Source organism: Jaculus jaculus, chromosome 10, assembly GCF_020740685.1.
Source record: "Jaculus jaculus isolate mJacJac1 chromosome 10, mJacJac1.mat.Y.cur, whole genome shotgun sequence".
Lineage (NCBI taxonomy): Eukaryota > Metazoa > Chordata > Mammalia > Rodentia > Dipodidae > Jaculus > Jaculus jaculus.
Genome location: NC_059111.1, coordinates 21123430 through 21145271, shown reverse-complemented (window position 1 = coordinate 21145271; position 21842 = coordinate 21123430). Strand labels below are relative to the sequence as shown.

The 21842-nt window shown below is 50.9% G+C and overlaps 1 protein-coding gene across 4 annotated transcripts in view; it reads right to left on the bottom strand.

Moving 5' to 3' along the window:
- The window catches only part of Pml (PML nuclear body scaffold), a 62885-nt gene that overhangs the window by 3984 nt on the left and 37059 nt on the right, over positions 1 to 21842 (bottom strand). For 2 of the 4 annotated variants that reach the window (XM_045160954.1, XM_045160953.1), the window contains exons 8-9: positions 19874 to 20024; positions 15653 to 18829 (exon numbers count right to left, since the gene is read on the bottom strand). In XM_045160954.1, the coding sequence (XP_045016889.1) occupies positions 18045 to 18829; positions 19874 to 20024 (936 nt within the window). In that variant the 3' untranslated portion in view covers positions 15653 to 18044. Of the gene's footprint in view, positions 1 to 7316; positions 7439 to 15652; positions 18830 to 18929; positions 18988 to 19873; positions 20025 to 21842 lie in introns of those variants that run through there. The other 2 variants (XM_045160957.1, XM_045160959.1) reach the window with 2 other exon arrangements.

The following is a 21842-nucleotide window of genomic DNA, read 5'->3' as shown; positions in this document are numbered from 1 at the left end:
ACTGAGGCTCGGCTCTGTTCTGCAATGGCGAGTTCTACAAGCATTCCCTGCACCGAGGCGAAGATACTCCAGGGCTAGGGGACGCCACTTCCCAGGCTGCGCACTCCTACGCTAGGTGGGGATTTTGTTTGCTTTGGGTTTTCACCGAGAAGGCGAGAGTCCGTCTGGAGACTGGAAGGCGGAATAGGGTGGCGACCTTCACGTCCAAAGCTTCCCCGGGCCCTGGACCTTGGGGACATGCCCATCCAGCAGCCCAGCAAGTTCTAGGGAAGTCTCTTGCTGAGGATGCCAAAGCGGGGGGGGGGGGGGGGGTGTGTGTGGATTTGGTGGAGATAAAAGGTGTCCTGACGATCTGTGGGGGTGACTAAGGGCCACGCCTATACCGAATTCCCGAGGTCCCCTGCGGTTCCCACCCAGCCTCCCCTCCTCTTGCCAAGAGCTTCTGTTGCCCAACTCTGTACCAATGTGGTGGTGGTGGCGTGGTGGGAGTCCTGTCTTGGACTCTGGGAAGCTCAAGGCCTGTCCTGGCAGGGTGGTGGGAAGGTGAGTTGCCCCCTGGCAGAGTCCCGGGGAGCCTGGGTTGGGAGATGCGACTCCGGGTTCCGTGCCCACCGAGCTCAGCACCGCCGGAGCGCCGCCGCCCCACACGCGAGAGCAGGTCTAATGCTTATCATGCTGATAACGATACGGTTACCGTGGGGCCCAGGAACCACGGAGCGAAGCCACCACCCCCGCCGCCGCCGCCTACGTCTTTGATCGTTAAAGAAACAGGCACCTAATGAGGTGTGTGGAATAGGAAGGAGGGACGCAAACTTCCAATGCCCGTGCTCAGAGAGCTTAGATGCAGAGTAAGTTTTCCACTATGCTGGGGTGGGGGGGGGGAGGTAAACAGGGATCCTGATCCCAGACAGGCTCAGGGGACAGGACCTCAAATCCAACGGCCCCCCCCCCCCACCACCACCACCATCACTTACCCACCCATTTGCGGACTGACCGCTATCTTCAACCTGGAGGACCCAGAGCTCACGTGATGTTGGGCAGAGCTGAAAGCCGCCGGCTCGCAGGACTTTATTCTCAGGGCTGGGTGTCCATGGGTCTGGCGCCCAGCGCCGGTTCGCGCTCGCCCTCTGCTGGCCGCAATCTGCGTGGCGCCGAGGCGAGGCTGTGGTCAACCAAGGCCTGGGTCAGCTGCTACAGGTATGGACCACGGTCTACACTGCCAGGGATGCCACGACGCTCGCCACGCAATGCTCCAATGGAGCGCGCTTATCCCAAACCCTGCAGCTTTCCTTCGCCGCCCCCCCGCCCCCCGCTGCCAGCCGACACTCCCAAGGAATGCACAAACTTTTCATCTTTAACACAGCTTCAGCTGTTTAGTGTGCCAGGGTGGGCCCCCCACCCCAGAACACAACAGGGCTCCCACCACCGCCCTGAATTCTCCTGGACGTGGGCCCCGATGTGGGTTCTGAAAAATAAACGAGAGAACTGTATACTTCTCTCCCTTCCCCGCCCCCCCAGGGAATACCTTCTCTTGCAGGCTTGCTCCTGAATCTCATGGCTGTCTGGCCTTTTAAGTGTCCCTGACAAAAATCTGTTGGCCCTGAGAGGGGAAAACAAAACTGCACATTTTGAAGTAATAGATGTTTGACTAAACATTCAGGGCACTTAACGTTGGTGTAAAGGATCCTGTTACAATTGCTTACAGAGTCACATGTGCCCTTGTATTTCAATGTGGCACCAGGATATTATACAGATTTGCCTGGGGATGCGGGATGGACCTCAGAGAAGAAGAAAGAGCCCAGATGTGCATCAAACAACCACGGCTGGCTCTAGAGAGCTTCTCCACAGATAGCCTCCAGCCAGAAGCTCGGGAACACTACCTCACCCTTCATAGCCTTTGCAAGGTAAACACCACATACATGAGCCCATACCCCCCCCCATACACACACGAGTGCTCCCCCAGTATCCTCCCCTGCTTTCCTTTCCTAGTTTCCATCAGAAAAAGCACTCCTCTAGGAAGTCAAAACCTGTTTCTACCCCCCCCCCACACACACACCCCTTATCACCACCACTTCTCCTCCTAACACCAGACTCCACCATACACTAGCTGTGGGACCCTGGCCAAATTACTTAACCTCTCCAGGGCTCTAGAAAAACGCATGTAAATGAGAGTATCTATGACTTGGGGGTCCCTGTGAGGATTAAATGAGTCATGGCAAAGCAATTAGTGCATGGCGCCCAGTGCTCTGTGAAGTAGCTATAACATATTTTTCCCCCTCAACACTAGCTGCAGAGAAGGACCCACGACTGTTGCCTTGCAGAGTTGGATACTGGTATAATGAGACGTTTGGCCACATGCACCCCTGCGTGGCTTGTGTCCCGCTTCCCCCGCAGGGAGAGGAGCTTGGCTGTGCCCTCAGACATCTCTCTTCGCCACCTGCTCCCTCACACGCACGATCAGAGTTGGTGTTCTTGTTTGTAAAGGTTTCTGCTTTCAGAGCCTTAGACACAGATTCTGTTGCTTGTGACTGTCGCCAGTCTGCCTGCCTGGGAAGAGAAGCCTGCAGCTGCAGCCTTGGCAGAAAGGTTTTAATTAAAACCACATTCTGTTTAAGTATTTATTGGGCCCTGGGACTTTAATTGTTTTCTTGGGGAAAAACACACACACACACACACACACACACACACAAAACATCTACTTTTGTGCATGGGAAGACTGCTGATTTCAGAACTAAATAGCAACAACCTGTGGCAGGTAGCTGGAGGCAACTGGGAGGAATTTCTGGAATGGTTCAAATGAAGCCTGACATTATTAATAATCCCAGATTCAGCCCATGACCTTCCTCCCAGTGCTTTCATGAAATTAGCTTAACGTGCTGGCAAGGCCATTTATTGCCATCAGAATTAACGACGGCTCTCTGGCGGCAGTGCCGGTAATTATCTGTATCTCTGTTTGTCGCTGAAGCTGGGGACTCCTGCCTGGAAGGGGCAGAACTCTTCATGCAAGGGACAGTGTGCATAGCTGTCCCACCCCAACCCAGGCAGACTGCTTCCTAGGCCTCACTGTAACCAAGAGCAAGAATAAGTGATGCTGGGGGGTTATCATGTATGATCTGTCAATAGCAAAAGTCCCACCTCTCTGGACATGGTGGTGCACGCATTTCATCCCAGCACTCCGGAGGCAGAGGTAAGAGGATCCCTGTGAGTTTGAAACCACCCTGAGACTACACAGTGAGTCAGCCTGGGCTAGAGTGAGACCCTACCTCAACAAATAAAAACTAATCTAAAATTTTTTTAAAAAGTCCCACCTCAAAGTGTTGAGACCAGTACATGTGTCCTCTCACAAAACAAGAAGCAAGGCTGGCTTCAGGGCTGGTTTAGCATCTCAGAGACATCAGCAGTCCCAGATTCTTTAGTTCTCCTCTGCCTTCCTTAGCAGGACTAAGGCTGTGTCCACTGATGTAGGAAAACTTCGGGGGCAGCAGAGACAACATAACATTAATGGGCCAGTGCTCAGTTTCTTCAACTGTAGGATATGGAGTCACATAACAATGTGGGAGGTGCAGAAACATTGGCGAGCAATGGCTTCTGAATGTGTGGTGACTAAAAATTACTATCAGGGGCTGGGGAGATGACTCAGCAGTTAATGCATTTGCCTGCAAAGCCTAACAACCTGGGTTTGATTCCCCACTACCCACATAAAGCCAGATGCACAAAGAGATGCCTGTATCTGGAGTTTATTTGCAGGGGCTATAGACCATGACACACCCATTCTTTCCCTCTCTCTCTTTGTCTCAATCTCTGTGTGTGTTTGCCAATAAGTAAATAAAATATTTTCTTTAAAAATTAATATCTGGGTTGGAAAGATGGCTTAATGGTTAAGGCATCTGCCTGCAAAGCCAAAGGACCTCGGTTCGATTCCTCAGAACCCATGTAAGCCAGATGCACAAGGTGGTGCATGAGGCTAGTGTAGGTTTGCAGTGGCTAGAGGCCCCAGTGCACCCATTCTCCACACCCCCCACCCCACGTGTGTGTCTGCCTCTTTCCCTCTCTCGCTTTCTCAAATAAAGAAATAAAATTTTTAAAAAATGAATATCTGCCTTTAGTGAACCTGAGGTGCTCAGTACTGGGCCATGCTGCAGCCTTGGTCCCGAGAAACATAATGGTTTAATGACGGAAAACAAAGCCTTAATGTTTTCCTACCGTCATTCCTCAGCATGCAAGGATCGCGTGGCTTGTGTTCTGTTAGAATTTTGATTTTGAAAATTGTTGTTTGACCAGTGAGTTGGTTGCGGGGTGGGGGGGGGGGGGTCCTGATGCTTCACAAACACTACGGGCTATTGCCAAGGCTTTTGGTGGCCTGGCAGAACTAGATGGTAAGACTTGATTGATGAAGACTCTACATGCTTGGGCTGAAGGTCACTGGGAAATCAGCTCAGCTGGAAGAGCTCTCCTCTGCTGACTAGTTGTCAGGATGCTAGAAAGAGCTACGCAGCCTGGTGGGGGGAGAAAGGTCACCAATGGTCTTAACCAGAAGTGGACCCTGTACGTTCTATGGCTGGACAGCCAGGCCAAATGTAACAACTGGTGCAATGGTGGAATATCTATTATGGGGGAAAACAACTGCTCTCTAATTTGACTTGAGGCCCATTCCATCCATGGAAAGGAATTTCTGCCCGTTGTGTCCTTAGCAAAAAAAAAAAAAAAAAAAAGCCTATGAATGGGGAGGTCATAAATCATAGGGGGAGGGGAAGCTACTACTGTTTTCTGGCTAAACAGATATATTATACCCACCAATCTGCCCCCTAAATACTTATGTTTGTGTCCATATATTAATGTCGCTCTTAATTTTAGATAAGCTTCCCTTTTCAAATGGTGGTGACCAGTTGGATGACTCAACACTCACCAAAGTGCTGAGAAGGGACAGTGGTGCATTCAGCACTAAGTGAGACAGCTCTGTCGCATCCTCCAAGGCTCAGAGATCCTCAGCACTAACCTAAAATACCAGGTATGGCCATGCATTCCTGCAACCTTAGTGCTGAGGTGGGGTGGAGACAAGACAATCACCAAGACTCATTGATCAGCCCAAGTGATGAAAAACAGCAGGTCCAGGTTTGGTGGTAGACCGTCTCCAGGAAATGAGCAGATAAACAATCGAGGAAGACACTCTGTGTGAGGTAGTTTGTTGTACATCCCCATTGACTCGGGTGTTAACAATTAAGCTTGTATAAGTACCAAACGCTAACCGATTGTGCCCCTGGAGCATTTGACAAAACCCAACCTCTCTTCATGATAAAAGTCCTACAGAGACTGGGAATAGAAGGAACATATCTCGATATAATAAAGGCTACTTATGACAAGCCTATAGCCAACATAATACTAAATGGAGAAAAACTTGAAGCTTTCCCACTAAAATCAGGAACAAGACAAGGGTGCCCATTGTCCCCACTTTTACTTAATACAGTACTAGAAATCTTAGCCATAGCAATAAGGCAAAAGACACACATAAAAGGGATACAAATTGGAAAGGAAGAGATCACGTTATCACTATTTGCAGATGACATGATTCTGTACATAAAGGACCCTAAAGACTCTGCCAGCAAACTGTTAGAGCTGATAAACACCTACAGCCATGTAGCAGGATACAAAATAAATACACAGAACCAGTAGCATTCCTATATGCTAACAACAAACACACAGAAGATGGAATCAGAGAATCATTCCCATTTACAATTGCATCAAAGAAAATAAAGTACCTTGGAATAAACCTAACCAAGGAAGTAAAGGATTTCTACAATAAAAACCTTAAAACACACAAGTGAGAAATTGTAGAAGACACTAGGAAATGGAAAGACATCCTTTGTTCTTGGATCGGAAGAATCAATATTGTGAAAATGACAATCTTACTGAAAGCAATCTATACATTTAATGCAATCCCCATCAAAATTCCAATGGCATTCTTCATGGAAATAGAAAAAACAACCCAAAAATTCATTTGGAAGCACACACACACACACACACACACACACACACACACACAAAAGTTAAGCTTGTAACTTGGGTCTCCAGCCACCTGGCTGGAGGAGGTGTCACTGGAGGGCAGATTCTGGGATCCAGCCCAATGGTGTGTTTGGGGTTGGTTCTGAATTCCAGCCCAAAGATGTGCAGAGACGTGTGAGCTCTGGGCGGGGGGTCCTCCTTGTTGCTGGGTTCATTTGTGCTTGTTGTTTTGTGGTGTTTGCTGGCTAATGATAGTTCCTGTTCTCTCTGCTGGGATTTACAAATGGGAGCCAACTTCTCCCGCCACTGATGGAATGTTCCTTGGATCTGAACTGAAATAAATCCGGTTCCTCCCATAAGTTGTGATTGGTTGGATGTTCATCCCAGCATTTTGGTACTGTCTACTACTATGCACCCTATGTTTTCCTATGGCCTTCAGACATATGCACATGGAGTTCACATATCTACACACAGACCTGTATATAGCACATATGACATGCACCACAAAAAGAAAATAACATTCTTGGGCAAGGGCTGGAGAGATGGCTTAGTGGTTAAGGCACTTGCCTGCAAAGTCAAAGGACCCAGGTTCAATTCCCCAGGACCCACATAAGCCAGATGCACAAGGTGGTGCATGCATCTGTAGCTCGTTTGCAGAGGTCCTGGCACACCCATTCTCTCCTTTCTCCTTCTCTATCTATCTATCTGCCTCTTTCTCACTCTCTCTCTCTCTCTCTCTCTCAAATAAATAAATAAATAAAATTTAAATATATAAAATCAGCTTTCTTTATTAAAAAAAAAATTCTTGCCCGGCGTTGTGGCGCACACCTTTAATCCCAGCACTCAGGAGGCAGAGGTAGGAGGATCACCATGAGTTCAAGGCCACTCTGAGGCTACATAGTGAATTCCAGGTCAGCTTGGGCTAGAGTGAGACCCTACCTTGAAAAACAAAACAACAACTAAAATTTCTTGGGCAAAAAGAGGTGGTGAGTGACAAAAAGTTTAAGACGTCCTGGGCTAGTGGATAGAAAACTGGGTTCTTTCTCCTAAAGCCACCACCTTTCTTTGTTCTTGATGGTACATGGTAGATTAGGACACCCCATCTCTGAACCAATCCCTGGACAAGGGGATAGATGGATTGATTGGCTCAGAGTCAGCTAATCCTGAGTCAATTCCCAAATTCACTGAAAGCAGAACCCCACCCCCTATACTTAGAAGAGTTGGCATTTAGATGCTCTGAGTAACCTAAGATTGTGTGGAAATGAACGGCAATGAGTGACGTGAGCTATAAGGAACTGGGTCTGGCATTTGCTTACATGGAGATGAGGAGCCTGTCTGTGATGACAATCAGACTGCGGGTAGGTGTCCGGGTCAGGGAAGTTTGGAGAACTCTCTCCTGAGCACTCGAACCACAGGAGCCTCTGCTTTCCCAGAATTCCTGAAAGGACCAGAGCCTGTTCTTAGAAATGCCTGCGCCTGGAATCCAAAGCTATTTTGGGAGCAGCAGACGTTGTATATTTATGAGCAAGATCTGCTTATGAGTTCGAAGATGTCCCTGCATGACTTCACATTCTAAACATGTCACCCAGTCCAGAGCAGAACAGTGTCGCCACAATTACACCATCACGTGCCAAACAGGAGGCAGGAAGAATGTGCCCCTGGTCACATATATCTGTGTATGAAAATGCCAACGATGGAAAAAATAAATAATTATTATTTTTTATTTGTTTGAGAGAGAAAAAATAGGCCCATCAGGACCTCTTGCCACTACAAACTTCACACCGAGACGCATGCAGCAAGTACCTTGTGCATCTGGCTTTATGTGGGTACCAGGGAATCAAACCTAGGCTTTGCAAGTGAGCACTTTTAACCACTGAGCCATCTCCCCAGCCCAGATTTTTTTTAAAGGGTAAAATAAAAAAATAGCCCGGTATGCCGGTACACACCTTTAATCCCAGCACTTAGGAGGCAGAGGTAGGAGGATCGCTGTGAGTTTGAGGCCACCTTAAGAATACCGAGTGAATTCCAGGTCAACCTGGCCTAGAGTGAGACCCTACCTTGAAAAACCAGAAAATAAATAAATAAATGTAAAAAAAAATGAAGGAGCCAGGAGGGGTGGTACATGCCCTTAATCCCAGCACTCAGGAGGCAGAAGTAGGAGGATCGCTGTGAGTTCGAGGCCACCCTAAGAATACAGAGTGAATTCCAGTTCACCCTGGGCTAGAGTGAGACCCTACCTCGAAAAACACAACAACCACCGAAAGTAAACAGAAACATTAAAGATAAGAAGAGCAGGGCAGCGGCAGAAAGCAGCGAGGAGCTCTCTGGATCTGGAGCGCCGGGACTAAAGCCTCCTTGCCGCTTCTCACCTGCCTCTCTGGACCACACTCTTGGGTTTCCACATTCACCATCGCAGGGGAATGGACTGGTAAGTTAGCATCTGAGGCCCTTTCAGCGCTGTTGTTCCGCGAGCTGGTCCGAGGGCGCTGTGGCTCTTTTCAGGTTGAGCTGGGCTTCCTGGGAGCAGCAGGCTGTCATTGGAAGGGCTTCCTCGGGGCACTGTGCAGAGCAAGTTCAAGAGCCCTGTCCTCTGCCCTTGGCAGAGTCGGTGTTTCCCCTGCCACCCACACTGCCGTCTTTCTCGTCTCTCAGGGTCATCTGCGCACTTGGGCCTCAGCAGCTTAACCCTTCCCCAAACTGCTGCTTCCAAGCACTTTGCAGAGCTCGTGGGGCAGCATTCCTGGAGGTGAGAATCTGGTCACTGAGTAGACATGGGGCAAGGCAGGGAGAACAGGGCTGCCTCCCTCTGCTCCGCCACCCTCAACTCTGCATTTGCTGGGAGCTTCAGGTCGCCTGGAGAGGGGCCATTTGCTCAGACCCCTGCCCTGGAAGATGCCCCAAGGCATGCATCTGAGGGTCTTCTTCTCCATCCCCTGGCCTCAAAGCTCCTTCTCATCCACTGAGCCCACCAAAGCATATAGTGGGGCACATGGAAAGATGGCATAAAGCCTAATCTCCTTCAGGGTAGCCTCATGCTTAAAAAAAAAAAAAGAATATTAGCTGGGCATGGTGGCACATGCCTTTAATCCCTGCACTCAGGAGGCAGACGTAAGAGGATCGCCATGAGTTTGAGACCCCCCTGAGACTACATAGTTAATTTCAGGTCAGCCTGGACCAGAGAGAGACCCTACCTTGAAAAACCAATATATATATATATATATATATATATATATATATATATATATATATATATATATATATGTTATTTTAAAAAATATTTTCCTATTTTAGTTATTTGAGAAAGAGAGACAGAACGGGCATGCTGGGGCCTCCAGCCACTGCAAATCAATTCCAGATGCATGCGCCACACCTTCTGCATCTGGCTTACATGCAACCTGGGGAATCAAACCTGGGTCCTTTGGCTTTTCAGGCAAGTGCCATAACTGCTAAACCATCTCTCCAACCCTTCATGCTTTTATTTTTCTTTGGGTTCTTTCCTTCCTTTTCTTTTTTTTTTTTTTTTTTTTTTTTTTTTTTTTTTTTTTTTGCTTTTCGAGGTAGGGTCTCACTCTAGCCCAGGCTGACCTGGAATTCATTGTGGAGTCTCAGGCTGGCTTTCAACTCACAGCAATCCTCCTACCTCTGCCTCCCGAGTGCTGGGATTAAAGGCATGCACCATCACGCCCGGCTGGGTTTTGTATACAAGTGGTTGGCATGAGAAATTCTCCCCCAGAAATGACTAAGGAGGAAGAAAAGGAATCAAAAGAGGAGGAGGAAAAAGCGAAGCAATGATGTGGTCAGCCCAGTCCCAGAGAGCTCCTGGGCAAAACTGGCCCCTCGAAGTTTCTGCTTGGAGCTGGGATCCCACCAAGGCGTGGCATCAGACGTTGGCTGAGGACTGCTGATGGGGGATAGGAACTCCGGGCACTTCCTCTCTCTGTGCCCAAACACAACTCCAGAAGCTTGGAACGTCTGGCAGGGGCCTGTGGCACCTTAGAGTGACCACCAGGGAGCCACGGCTGCAGCTCACAAGTCTCAGTGTCATGAAGTGCCATCAGAACTTGAGACCTGGAGGTCCCCACTCCCCGCTCTTCACTGCAGGGGAGGGAGACCGAGTCAGGGAGGATGCAGAGCAGGTGGGGATCTCAGTGATGCCCCCTCTGCTGGGGTAGTCTGCATCAAGGATATGACAAGCTTGGTGGCCTTGGATGCGCTGGCTACTTACGAGGCCCTGGAGACTCTTGCATAGATGAGGCCTACTCAGCGATATGGAAGGTTACCTTTGGATGGATCCAGTGCCCCCACTTCACTTCCCGGCTGGACAGAGGTGTGGTGCGAAGGAAGGAGAGGCCTCCTTAAGCTGGATTGGCATGGGGCAGACTACCGCCAATTCTGCAACCCAGGCAAGGCCAGTTCTCATATTTATTTATCTATTTTTTAACTTATTTGAGAGAGAGAGAGAATTGGTGCACCAAGTTTTCCAGCCACTGCAATCGAACTCCATATACATGTGCCACCCTGTGCATCTGGCTTATGTGGGTCCTGGGGAACCGAACCTGGGTCCTTTGGTTGTGCAGGCAAGCACTCTAACCACTAAGCCATCTTTCCAGCCCAGGCAAGGCCGGCTCTAATGGCCACATCCTGGAAATAACCAGATGCAGTTGAATGTCAAGGATTCCAGGGCAGGACATAAGGAGTTTAGAGGTTGAACCTACTTTTTTTGTGAGGGAATGGTTAGTTTTTTGAGGTAGGGTCTCAATCTAGCCCAGGCTGACCTGGAATTCACTAGGTAGTCTCAGGGTGGCCTTGAACTCATGGTTATCCAGCTACCTCTGACTCCCAAGTGCTGGGATTAAAGGCACGTGCCACCATGCCCAGCTTTGAACCTACATTTTGAAACACTGGCTTTCCTGTGAGGCTTTGAAAAAAAATGTCTTCTTTCTAGGCCTTAGTTTCTTCTCCTGTGCTGAATATCCCCGAGGCCCACTGGCTTGCGTAGGCTCTGGTCTGCGATTCTTTTCTTCCTCAAACCTGTGCCTCCCAGGAGACCACCTCCAGAAAACACACAGCCTACTTTCAAGTGCCCCAAATGAGCTTTGCTGGGAAGTCAGCAAAATGCTGGCAAAGGGACACTTGCATGTGGTTAGCATCTGTGAACGGCCTCATCTCCCAGAGTCCTTATCTACAGAACCAGCTGGGAAACTTGATGTATTTATTTGCTCTTGGGTGTGCAAGGGAGGGGTGGGGGGGGAAGGGTGTCTCTCCAACCCACCAGTCTGCCTGTGCTGTGTGAAAGTGACCTTCCCGCAGATGGCTAGCCAAGTGGGGGCCAGGAGGAGGAGGAGAGTGTTATAAATCCCTCCAGCCTGCCACCCAGGGGTGACCCCGTTGGGGTGAAGGATGTAGCCCAGAAAGCTTGGGAGGCAGGAACTGAGGAGCAGCTGGGGATAGAGCCACCTACAGCCTAAAGGGATCAATATCAAGAGAGAGGGGACAGTGAGAGAGGAGAAGGGTGGGGGAGACTAAGAGGAAGGCAGGAGGACAGAGAGGCTTGAGGGGCAAAAGCCTGCCCTGGCAGTCAGCACACGGGCATTTTCCTCTAGGAAGGATGGTGGGCGTCTCGTTGTCGGTTTGCTAAGGTTAGTACCTTATATGCGTTATCTAACTCAATCCTCACGATTTGTGCCGTGTGTTATCACCCTTAATCTGCATATAAGAATGGATAAAGTTTCAGACAAGGAGACAGGCCACTCGACTTCAATTTCGCAATGTTTCCTATCACACTTGCCCGACTGGCTGGCTCTTTGGAAAATTTCTGCGGTCAGCTAGCTAACTTTTGTCATCGCCTTGGCTATCCTGCGGGGGATATTTATAATAAGTGAAAACTGACTGTAGCGTAGTCCGGGCAGCTGATCCTTTTAGAGAATTCCTTTGAGCTGAGTTTAAGGAAGTTCCTTGAGCCAAGAACGAAGGAATTTTTCCCTCACTCGACAGCAAGACACATTTTATATGGGTTGGATAGAGACTTTCAAACTTCCTGTCACTGTTTTGTTTTGTCTTATTATTTATATATTTTGATGATGGGGAGAGTTAGTGGGAAATGCAAGACCCTTCTCTCAACGGGCATCTGCGAGTCAGCACGTGGATTCAGAGACAAAAGAAAACGATGGTAAAAGCCCACATTTCCTAAGTCCCAGGATTGATGTGGCCTAGGTCGTTTACCAAGGCCATTCCAAGGGAGCTTGTCCTCAGAGATCCCACCTGCATTCTCTTTCATCTCTCTCTAGATGGTCCCACGCTGACCCCACCTCCACGGATAGAAGTGCGTCCCCTCCAACCACCACCTCTTGTTTGCATTGTAACTGGGGCCTTTCCAGATCATACATCCTCAACAGGGCAACAGCATGTCACAAGGGATGAAAATTGGTCGCTGGCAGACAGCTAAAGGATCACAGACCATAAGTACCTCTATGTGTGAAAGAAAAAAATCTGTATTTTCAGATGTTATGATCATGTGTCTGGAAAATCCTAAGGAATCTACTGTGTGTCTGTGGCATTAAAGTTTCTCTGGAAGGAAATGAAACTAGGTGAAAAATTATCTAAGACGACTCTGTGAGGCGGGGCAGTAGAGAAACAAAAAGAAGTTGAGAATATTGCACTAACCCCCCCGCCCAAATAAAAACAACCAGAATTAGGGCAGAATTAGGGTAAGGTCTAACAGTGGGACCAGAAGCTCAGGGGTAGCTTTTTCAGGACCTGAACCTCTCATCAACTAAGACTGGACAACCAGGACGCCACTGGAAAGTGACACCAGAAAAATGCCTTATCCGCCCCCCGCCCCCCCCCCCCCCCCCGTTCCACCAGCCCAAAGCAGGAGCTGCAGACGGTATCCACCTAGACATGGGTTCCCTGTGGGCCAATCTCTCCTCTGTCACAGGCAACGACAATGCCCTTGGACAAGATTCTCAGTCTTGCTTTCTTTCCACTGTGTTCGCTGGCAGGATGTGGCATATTAAATGACAATAGTTTTGCTAAATGGTGAGGGTATGCCCGGCACGTGGTCACTCTTACAGCATGCTAGCTGGGAGCTTTAAGCACCTGCCTGTCCTGGACTCTCACTCCTGGTGAGGTATGCCCACTACTCTGCTATCTGTTTGGAAGACCTTGACCACACTGGCTCAGTGAGCTGATGGTAGAGTCTCTGTCAGGTGCTTCTAAAAGGGGACAGGAGGACTTTAACTCCACTTCTAACTCAATTCCTAACCTTCATCACCAAAAGCGAGGCTAGGTCTGATCTAACCTCACATCCTACCCTTTATCCTCATTTAGATATTAGCCCTCAACTGGACTCTTACCTCGCCCTTCCCCTCCTTCTACCATGGGCCCTAACCTTGGCTCTTTCTTCCATAGCCTTTATCCTAATTCCACTAATAACCCAATATTTTCCAAACTCAGATCACTTCCATACTCACAGATTTATTGTGCTGTTCACAGGGGACTTGCAGTTACTTAATATTTGTCCTAAGTGTGTCTTTAGAGGTCTAGATTAATGCCATTTTGAGCAACAGAAATCAGCAAGGTTAGTTCTATTTTTCTCCTCCCTTCCTTCTTTCTTTTCCAAAGTAAGGTCTCGCTCTAGTCCAGGCTGACCTGGAATTCACTGCTCAGGCTGGCCTAAACTCACGGTCCTCCTACCTCTGCTGGGATTAAAGGTATGTGCCACCATGCCCAGCTAGGTTAGTTATATTTCCTAATAGGTATACAAATATAAAAGGTTTAACATTTAAAAACTGTTCTCCATGAACCAGCTACCTAAGCCTAGCTTTCCTAGACCTAGAAGTGTATACCACACATTACAAATGATTTAGTTAACCTAAACCTAAGCCACCAGCCCCAGCCATCCCTACACAGGCCCATCAAGCAGCAGCCTCACGCCAGGCCGGTGCTGCTGCGCCCTCTGCTGGCGAAATCTAGGAGCATCCGGAGCTTGGCTCCCCTTCTGCCAGGCAGGTCCGCGGTCCTCTCAGACCTGACCACTTAGTGCACCACAGTAGGGGGCTCCATGCTCACTAGCTGTGGTATTGCATTAATGGTGAAGTGGGGGCAAAGTGAGACAGGACCCCTTTACGCAGAGCAGCCGGACACACTTGGGCTGTGGGTCAGGATGGGTCAGTGTAGGTGCTGGGAGCAAGGAGTGTGTTGGGAGGCATGTGGCTAAGGTTAGGCTGAGGCCCGAAGAGAGCTCAAGATCGCGGCCAGTGGAGGACCCATGGCCGGGTCAGGTTCCAGGGTGGCAGCTGGCTATTGTAGACGGAAGAGCAAACTTTGGGCTGTGTTAAAGCAGACTTTTTCCCCCCTTTTGTGATAGGGTTGTTAGTATACCAGGCTGGCCACCAGGCCCGGCTGTGTGTAGTCCTGGAGCTTTAAGGACGCTAGGCAATCACTCTACCAACCGAGCTCTATTCCCCAGGCCCTTTGTGCAGACTTTTAAGGGATCTTCATAAAGGTTTCTAGAGGAGGTACTGGACAATTCTGGGCTAAGTGACCCTAGGAAGGCTTCTCTGTGTACCAGGTCTATCTCCCATCTGGTGTCAGGAACACAGAGCTATCTGCTACTCTGTCATTCCAAGGTGGCCCCTCCAATCTTCCAGGTTCACCCAGGACCCCCCACCATTGTCTGCTCCGACCCAGGTCTATTTTATTTTTCGGTTTTTCGGGGTAGGGTTTCACTCTAGCCCAGGCTGACCTGGAATTCACAAGGTATTCTCAGGGTGGCCTCGAAATCATGGTGATCCTTCTACCTCTGCCTCCCAAGTGCTGGGATTAAAGATGTGCACCACCACGCCCAGCCCGCATCACATTCTTTCTTTTCCTAAAGACAAGGTGCTCTCACCATGTTGCCCAGGCTGTTCTCAAACCCACAATCCTGCCTCAGCCTCTGGCCGTGTACTTTGAAGTAGGGTTTCACTCTAGCCCAGGCAGACCTGGAATTCACTATGCAGTCTCAGGGTGGCCTCAAACTCACAGCAATCCTCCTACCTCTGCCTCCCGAGTGCTGGGATTAAAGGCATGCGCCACCATGCCTGGCCCTATTTTCTTAAAATTTATAAAGCAGTAATTGTTAGCTATTGGTGAAATAAGATCTTAAATCTGTTTGATTTCGTACACATTTAAAAGCTATTTTCCCAAACATTTGCTCATGATTCACACAAAGATCCCATGAAGCAAACGATGCATATTTATCCCACTTTACAGGAAGGAAGCCCGAGGATCAGGGAGTTAAGGGATCCAGACAAGAGCCACAGACCAGTAAGTGGTGCCTGCAAACATAGTGTCCTGTTTCTACCAAGGCCAGGGTTGAATTTTTTTGTTCATTTTTATTTATTTATTTAAGAGTGACAGAGAGGCAGATAGAGAGAATGGGTGCGCCAGGGCCTCCAGCCACTGCAAACGAACTCCAGACATGTGCATCCCCTTGTGCATCTGGCTAATGTGGGTCCTGGAGAATCAAGCCTCGAGCCGGGGTCCTTAGGCTTCATATGCAAGCACTTAACCGCTAAGCCATCTCTCCAGCCCCGCCAGGGTTGATTGACATGTAAATCCCGACCTATGACATACACACAAAGATGGAGCACACACAGTATGTTTAGACTTTGGTTTTTTGTTTTTTTTTTTTTTTGTTTTTGATCAAGGGATCAACGTGAGCCCCAGGATGGAATCTGGGTACGTAGGACAGGAAGTGGCTTTAATGGAGGTGGCACTGATAACTCCATCACCTGCTTTAATCCCTGGAACGCTGTACGATGGGAAGTGCTGAAGGTACGAATGTAAATTTTGTTTGGACACTTCCAAGGCAGTCCTGTCAACGTCCCAGGCATCTCACTCCCCTGCCTCCCCCAGCTCCGTTTTATTTATTTATTTTTTTAGGATTTTACCAACTGTCAACTGGAGACATAAAAGCAAAAGGAGATGACCCAATGGCGAAGTTCCTACGGTCCCTTCTTGCTGGCTCCTCCTAGGAGGCAATTCTTGAAGTTGGTGCCTCTTTCCCTCCATGTGGCCTTACGAGCTCCTAAGGGCGGTGGGGGGGGGGGAGGCTGGAGAGATGGCTTAGCAGTTAAGGCATTTGCCTGCAAAGCCAAAGGACCTCAGTTTGATTCCCCAGGACCCACATTAGCTAAATGCACCAGAGGGCACACGCGTCTGGAGTTCATTTGCAGTGGTTGGAGGCCCTGGCGCACCCATTCTCTGTCTGCCTCTTTCTCTCTCTCTCAAATAAATAAAAATGATCCCGAGGCTAACTCAATCCGGGTCTCCCTACTTGAAATAAGGAGATCAATACCGAGCAAGGGGGCTCTCAGCCCTGTCAGTCCCTGAAAGACCCTCACAAAGCATGGGCGTACTGGGCAAGTGCCTGCTTGCCCCCCTCCCCATGCCAGGGAGAGCCTCCTCCCCACCAGGCAGAGGCAGCTCACTGGCTCCTCTGTGTTGGAGGGCTGAGGAGATCTGTTGAAGAGAACATCAGGCTTTCGAGGTTCACATCTTTACTTAAGGCTGTAATGGCAGCGACAGCAAAGGGCACCCCTTTATCACAAAACCCATGGCCAACTGTGAGTGAAGACATCCAACTTACTTGGGGCTGGGACTTGGGGGGCCCCGATCAGCCCAGCGCTAGGCTGCGGGCTGTTGTTGGAATCTGAGTTCCCTGTTGGAGCTAGCTCTCCTGGGGTGGGGAAACAAGCTCCCACAGACCCAAAGCTGCCATGCTGGGCTCTCTGGGAAGCACTCTAGAAGCAGGGAGTAAGAATGGAGTGAGGGCAAAGCGCAGCAATTTCGCTAATCCCAGCCAACAGCCCTGACCTTGCAACGTTCCGTTACCGACCTCTGGTTGAGGACTAGGCTTGGAGTAGGACTAGGGTTCAAGGGTAAAGATATTTATATCTGCTGCTGTAGGGGGCGGGGGAGAGGCCTGCTGTCCGTGCCTGAAAGCCCAGGATGCCGCAGCTGACTGCGGGCTCTGAGACAATGCAGAGCAATCAGCCTAGTTCATAGATGGGGACACTAGGGCTTTGGAGTGAGGGCAGGGTGTCTTTGCCCAGTCACACACAATGCACACAGCCAGGGGCTTTCTCTGCTCTTCAACTTCTCCCTTGGAGGGGTGGTCTATGACAGGCCAGGCTTCTCTGACTGGAACAGGCATAGAATCACTGGCAGAACCTGTCAACACTGGGAGTCCCAACCCCAGACAGCCTGAATCCCAGAGGCCCAAGGTAGAGCCCACTAACTACCCCAAGCTCTTAGTGATGCTGATGCAGACCCGGACCCTTCCCTCAGGAAGGCTGAGGGTGGAACCAGTACAGGGAGTTGGGGGGGGGAGTCATGTTGATGAAAGGAAGGAATTTTCATGGCTGGGAGGAAGCAAGGAAGCTTTGAAGGGTCAGATTGTGGAAGACATGGCTGAAGGAGCAACGGTCTCTACCAAGCTCTCTCTGATCCGGGGCCCCTTTGGGATGAAAAGTGCTCTAAAAAGGAAGTGAACAGAGTTGGCCTCTGAACAAGTAAGGGCTAAAGAGGACCTAAATTCTTGAGGGGCAGTTTGGTTTAAAAGGCACTTTGGGTACCTGTGGTGGTGAGTGGCCAGCATCACTTCAGAGTGCTCTCCACGGGAGCCATCAGCAGGTCACCTGGGGCAGTGACTGGTGTCAGGGAAGAGCTGCAAGGCCGCCATGGTAGTGGCATGTAGAGAGCAGTATGGGGGGGGGGGACAACTAGGGCACAGAGCCTTCTTCACCTTGGACCTTCCTGGATCTGGCTTCTGAAGGACAGCCTGGGTGGTCCAGGTGCTCTTGGCTGCTGCCATGGTGGGAATTTTAGAGAAACAGGGTTTGGTCCCAGAGAAGGGGCACTGACGATGGACCAAATGACAGCTGCGTACTGGGGACCAGAACCTGGGAATGCTCTGATGGGTGGGGCCTGGCTCGGGGACCCCTCCCCACCACACCTGTCTTGGTCTACCGAGATCCTAGGCAAGCTATCTCCCCCTCTCAGCTCTGCGGGGAAGCCTTTTGGACCACGCTGTGGCCAGTGAGACGGGTAGAGATGCCTTCTGCCTGTGCCAGGGCAGGTGTCTCCGACAGGGCGTCCAGGTAAGTGCTCAGAGCCCGCAGGTATTGGCTGGGCCGGGTTACGGACGACGAGGTGGTCTGCAGACTCAGGTAGCGGCCATACTTCTTCAAGGCCTGCTGGGGGTTGCCGCGGTACGCGGTCAGCAGCTCCAGAAAGCTCACGTTGTTGAGGGCCAAGAGGCGGGCCTCGGCCCTGGGCAGGACTCCTGCCCGAAGCAAGGGCTGCAGGGAAGCAAAACACTGCAGGCTGCTGAAGGGGTAGACGTGCTGGGCCAGCTGGGGTCCCGGGGAGACCTCGAGGAGGCGGCATAGGTCTCGCATGGCCATCACGGCAGCCAGGGCACTGCGTTCACTCATGTTTCTTGCCAGGTAGGTCTTGGCCAGGTTCTTGAGTTTGAAGCTGCTGGCCCCAGGCACGCGCTCCCGGATGAGGGGCAGTGCGGACAGGAAGCCCGAGATGGCCTGCTGGAACTCCCACAGCTTGTTAATGTCGTCCAGGGCCCGGAAGAAAGTGGGGAGCCCGGGGCCCCACAGCTTGTAGCAGGCCAAGATGGGGCGGTGCATGGAGGTCAGGAAGCCAAGGAAATGCTGCAAGCCCACCTCCAGAGAGACAGCCTTGGAGTAGACGCTGAAGGCCTCAGGCTGGATGAGCACTCGGAACTTGCTTTCTCGGTTCACTGCGGCTAGCTGGCTGATTTTCTGGGCTGGGCGGGAGAGAAGGGCAGGGTGAGGCTCCAGGGCACAGGAGGGGCTGGGTGGGTACAAGGAGTCCTCTAGGGCTACTGACCCATCTAGAGATCCCACCTTGGGGCCTGCTGGAAGTAACCAAACATCAGCCTCCAAACGCAGCTCTGCTCTGGCTCTGATGGGACAGGGGTTAGAAGAGGGAGGTCAGCTGCCCTCCAAGTTCCTTGTGTACCTGTTAAGGGGTCTGGCTCTATCCCACCTGCCCCACAGGTAGCGCAGCCCTTAGGCCTCTGGTTTCACCTATGTTTTCTCAGCTTCCAACTATACCAGAGGATTTTTTTCCCCACCCCAAAATACACCCCCATTGTTTTTCCTGGCCCTCCACTTCCGGCTCGATTTCCACCTCCAATCCCATCAAGTCACTTAGCTTAGCCTCCCAACTGGGTCAGAGTCCCGGGACCCAGATGGCAGACGCACCCTACGCATGCATATCCCTGGGAGTGCGGCCTGAAGCCTCCTGCTGCTGTCTGCACGTGGCTCTTGTATACATAAAAACATTTTTTTTTCCCCCTGAAGGCTGGCTGGGCCTTCAGCACAGACCACAGGTCAAGACCCAGGGCCGCTGGCTCTGGAACGGGCATTACAGGACTAAGGCAAGAGTGAAGGGGATGGAGCTGAGGGACTTCCAGAAGGTATCGGTGATGTGGCTTCTGCTGGCCTCCCTGGGCATCTATCTACCTGTGGCATGGACCCTGTCCTGGGAAACATGCACTCACAGCCAAAGGCTGAGCTTGAGCTAGTGGTCAGCAGCGAGCCCCCATACTGTCCTCTTTGGGTGCTCCTAGGCTTCTGGTAGTCTGGTCAGAGATGCACTTGTGAAGGCGTGAGCCTTCCTCCCATGTCCAGGCAGACATCCGTGTAGAAATGCCAAGCAAACTCTGGGAGCCGGGTGGGCCAGAGTCCGCTAGGCAGGGCCTCGCAGATGGTTCTGCCTGTACTTCTCCTGGGGACTCAAGACACTAAGCTAGAAAGGGGCAGGGGATGGCTCTAGGAGAACCCACTTTCATTGTCAATCTTGAGGTCAAAGAAAACCAGGGGCCTGTCTTCTGCTCGGGGGTCGGCGAGGCTCTCATCCAAGACCCTGAGGGAGCTGGGGCCCTCCAGCTGGAGGTCACTGGACTCGCTGCTGCTGTCGTCCAGCTCGTGGGAGGACTGCAACACAGAAAAGCCAACAGGTCAGGGGTTCACAGGCCACACGGCCCGAGGCAAAGTGAGTCTGTGCCCAGGAGCAAGTGTGCATACGGGCAGGAGTGTGTGGGAACATGAGCAAGCTGGTACACACAGGGCGTCTGTGCACACGGGGGGGGGGCTTGTTATTTGGGAATGCGTGTGCAGGTGTGAGGTATGTGTATTACCTGTGAAGGGCACACATGTCAGGGAGGGAGCAGGTGTGAGAGGGTGAGCCCACGTAGGCAAGCATCGGTGTGGACGGGTGTGTCTGTGGGCACGGATTTGAGCATCAAGTATGAGTGCATGCATGAAAGGGTGTGAATCTAGGAGCCCGTGTTAACACGGTGTGTGAGGGTGTGGGAGGAGGCGCGTGCAAGGGCAGGTAGTGCTGCTTACAGAGGCTGAGGGAAGGGGCCAATGGCTGTGGTGGGCAGGGCCTGAGGTATCCACTCCTAATTTCATGTCTGCGTAAAGACTTGGAGGAAACATCGCAAACGGGGACAGGAGAAAGGAGCCTCACCTGAATTCCTAGGTGAGGCTTTTATTTTGGAAGAGGCAGGAGCCCCGGGCTTCTTGGTCTTAAAAGCCAGCCCGGATGCCCAGCCTCTCACGTAAAGGGAAAGGAGAGGGCCGCTTGACCCATCTAGGCGGACACAGTCCCTGGCCCGTGGCACGGTAGTAGAAGGAACAGCCCAGAGCCTCAGAGCTTAGAGACCTTGGCCTTCCACACTCCCTTCTTAGCTGTACAGAGGAGCAGGGGGCTCTGGGGCCTGCAGGCTCACACTGAGGCTCTGTCCTCCAGCATCAATCAAGGCCATCCCGGTAAAGGCCCCAGGCCCAAAGCTTCTGATGATAATATAGTGTTAACTGCTTATCGGCACTGTTGTGACAGCCAGATGTTTTGTTTTGTTTTTCTTACTTTAATGCCAGAGAGAGAGAACCGGCACACCAGGGCCTCCAGACACTGTTAACTGAACTCCAGACACGTGCGCCGCCATGTGCACATGTGCGACCTTGCACGCATTTGCGTCACCTTGTGCATCTGGCTTATGTGGGATCTGGAGAGTCGAACATGGGTCCTTCGGCTTTGCAGGCGAGTGCCTTAATTGCTAAGCCATCTCTCCAGCCCCAGATGTTTAGTTTTTGATAAGCCTTTCATGAATGCCCACTTCTGGACATAAGCCAGAGTCCAGAAGGAAGGAAAATGATCAGTGTCTTTGGTCCAGTTGGGAGCATTCCTGGGACGCTGCTCAGAACAGGCGTTGGGTCTGTCCTGGCTTGGGGAGTTGGTGTCTCCTGGGCCTGAAATCTCTATTCACTCTGACCTGGGAGCCTGTTAGTGTAGAACTGACCGGGTCCTTCCCATTCTCCAGCTGAAATGTTTGATTTCCACAAAACTCTGGCCAATAGAACAGTTGTGACGGTCCACCAGCAAGTTAGAATGGGGTGAGCTTTCATATGGGGTGGGGAGGGCTGGTTTTCATTTCATTTACAATTCATAGTCCTGCACCAGACTCACCTATGGCCTCCCGGTCCATTCTGCACCCAGCAATAACACGCTGCTGCCTGTTCGGAGGCCTTTTCCTCGTTGCCGGCTAGAGTCTGCAAACTCTCCCCCTCTTCCCTTTGGGAGAATCCAGTTGTTTTCTATCCACAGGTTATGTCCCTTTTCAAGGCCACAGGGCTCTTGTGCTTGGGTTCACAGACAGAGCTGAGCCTTGGCTCTCTCTTGCCAGCAGCTGAAGAGCCGTCTGCTTAGCCCAGTCCATTCTGCCAGCCACTGACAAGGCGGATAGGCTA